The sequence below is a fragment of the Silurus aristotelis genome (assembly GCF_946808225.1).
Source record: "Silurus aristotelis genome assembly, chromosome: 22".
Classification (NCBI taxonomy): Eukaryota; Metazoa; Chordata; class Actinopteri; order Siluriformes; family Siluridae; genus Silurus; species Silurus aristotelis.
The window spans coordinates 20,083,882-20,086,381 of record NC_139595.1 but is presented as its reverse complement, the minus strand read 5'-3'; the positions used below and the strand labels follow the sequence as shown (position 1 = coordinate 20,086,381).

At 41.3% G+C, this 2,500-nt stretch overlaps 2 protein-coding genes across 5 annotated transcripts in view; both read left to right on the top strand.

The window, feature by feature from the left end:
• LOC310717431 (macrophage mannose receptor 1-like) overlaps window positions 1–936 on the top strand; it is a 9,838-nt gene extending 8,902 nt beyond the window's left edge. For both annotated transcript variants that reach the window (XM_083525386.1, XM_083525385.1), the window contains 2 exons: window positions 1–128; window positions 270–936. The exon at window positions 1–128 is cut by the window's left edge and continues 211 nt beyond it. In XM_083525386.1, coding sequence (XP_083381512.1) covers window positions 1–128; window positions 270–619 — 478 coding nt within the window. In that variant the 3' untranslated portion in view covers window positions 620–936. The remainder of the gene's footprint in view (window positions 129–269) is intronic.
• Window positions 937–1,298: 362 nt separating this feature from the next.
• dop1a (DOP1 leucine zipper like protein A) overlaps window positions 1,299–2,500 on the top strand; it is a 44,209-nt gene continuing 43,007 nt past the window's right edge. For 2 of the 3 annotated variants that reach the window (XM_083525406.1, XM_083525405.1), the window contains exon 1: window positions 1,300–1,553. The gene's annotated coding sequence lies outside the window, so the exon portion shown is untranslated. Of the gene's footprint in view, window positions 1,554–2,500 lie in introns of all 3 variants that reach the window. The other variant, XM_083525404.1, reaches the window with a different exon arrangement.

Below are 2,500 nucleotides of genomic sequence, written 5' to 3'. Positions count from 1 at the left end.
CTCCACCTATAGAAACTGGGGGAGTGGTTCTCCTCTTCCATCACCAAGCGACTGTGTAATACTGGGGTATGGAGGACAATGGATTTCAGTGCCATGCATTAATAATTATGACGTCACTCTGTGCTACAGTAAGTGATGTTTTTCCAAACAGTACATTTCTCTCAGCAGTCTTGTGTATTTACACTAGAACACAGCTGGTGTGAGTCTCTGTCTCTGATATCACTCTAAATCCTCCTCCTCCTCCTTCTGGGGTTTTGTGTCTCCATCAGCTTCCACCATCCATGTGAGTGATGTGGCTATGAGCTGGGAGAAAGCTCTGGATTACTGTCAGCACGGGAACAGGGCTGGAATTCTCAACATTGATTCTGAAGCTGAACAGAAGGAGTTGGAGTCTGAGCTCAGGAGGAGGCGTGTCCCCGCAGGGTCTCTGTGGGTGGAGCTTGGACCGAAGCGTCTCTCTGAGCTGAAGGTGTCGTCCGTTCCACTGACCTGCGAGGACGTGAAGAGACAGACAGAATCTCCACCGTCTCGCTGTCCTGCTGACACACACACAGCAGGAGCAGAACCTGAGTATGTGATGGACTCGACTGAACTTCGGGTCGCGTGTAGACTGAAGTAAAAGTGCATTAATCCACATTCTCTGCTCACTGACCTTCTCTACATTCACCTGCATTTCATTTACATTTTTACCTTTAAAAAATATATAAAATGTTTCTTTGGTTAATGAAAGTTAAAGGTGCAGAATATCTTAAATTAATACTGCCAGATGTTTTGGGTTTCTTTCTCAGTGAGTGATGGAACATTACCTACATGATCTACTGGGTTTGTTCTTAATAGGATCTTCACTGATGTTAATAATCATAAAATAATATTCTATTGATTATAAAATGTAAGCTGCTGTTTAACATGAATAAATAATTAGATCTTCATTCTTCACTTTGGTCTGATGATCTGTTTATTTTCACATCATATAAAACCTTAAAACACTCAGTTTATTTATTTATTACATTTGTATCACATTCTGGGTTTTAATTGTTTAACATTTGGTTTATTTTATTGTTATTGTTGTTTTCTTCTCTGCAAGTGAATGTCTTTTATTTTGGAAACGCGGCCACAACAGTGCATTGTGGGAGGTTTATCCTTTAACTCAGTGAAATTGAGTATAAATGGTTCCTCTGATGTAAATAGTAACTACAATTGTTGAGTTTTTTTTTATATTAAACACGTCTTTATGATATTTATACATTTAATGTGTTTTATATTTCCGGCGTCTTTAACATGGAGGACTTTTATTATGAAATGTACAATATACAGAGCCGGAAGTGCTGGTGGAATCACCTCGAGCTGTATAAAGAGTATTTATTAGATCAGGATCAGGAGTGTGTTCATGTGGAGTTCAGACACACAGAGCGGAGCAGGAACACAGGAAGGTCTTTATAAAGGTGTTCATCAGCGCTGTGGAGTCAGGAAGAAATGAGCGCCGTGTAACTGAACAACAGACTGAGATCTACTGAGATCTACTCTGATCTACTCTCTATTCTCTTTATACCACAGTAAGATCATCAATATAATATTATTAAACCTAATTACTTATTATTATCATTATTATTATTATTATTGTTATTATTTTTATTATTGGTGCACCCAGAGGGAAACATGTTCATAAACGTTCCCTTCTAAGGATGTGGAGGATGATGATGTGGATAAAGGTGATGAGGAGGGTGATGATGAAGAGGGTGATGTTAATGATGAGGGTAGTGAGGGTGAGGATGATGATGGTGAGTGTTGTGAGAGTGAGGATAATGATGATGTTGAGGGTGGTGAGGGTGATGGTGGTGATGATGAGGGTGATGATGGTGATGATGATGATGATGATGAGGGTGATGATGATGATGATGATGATGATGATGAGGATGATGATGAGGGTGATGAGGGTGATGATGATGAGGATGATGATGAGGGTGATGATGATGAGGATGATGATGAGGGTGATGATGAGGCTGATGTTAATGAGGATGATGAGGGTGATGGTGAGGATGATGAGGGTGATGGTGAGGATGATGAGGGTGATGTTGAGGATGGTGAGGGTGATGATGATGATGGTGAGTGTTGTGAGAGTGAGGATAATGATGATGTTGAGGGTGATGGTGATGATGATGAGGGTGATGATGATGAGGATGATGATGAGGGTGATGTTGGTGATGATGATGAGGATGATGATGATGAGGGTGATGATGATGAGGATGATGATGAGGGTGATGATGAGGCTGATGTTAATGAGGATGATGAGGGTGATGGTGAGGATGATGAGGGTGATGGTGAGGATGATGAGGGTGATGTTGAGCATGGTGAGGGTGATGATGATGATGGGGGTGATGTTGAGGATGGTGAGGGTGAGGGTAATGATGAGGGTGATGTTGAGGATGATGAGGGTGATGATGGTGAGGGTATGATGATAAGGGTGATGTTGAGGATGGTGAGGGTGATGATGGTGAGGGTA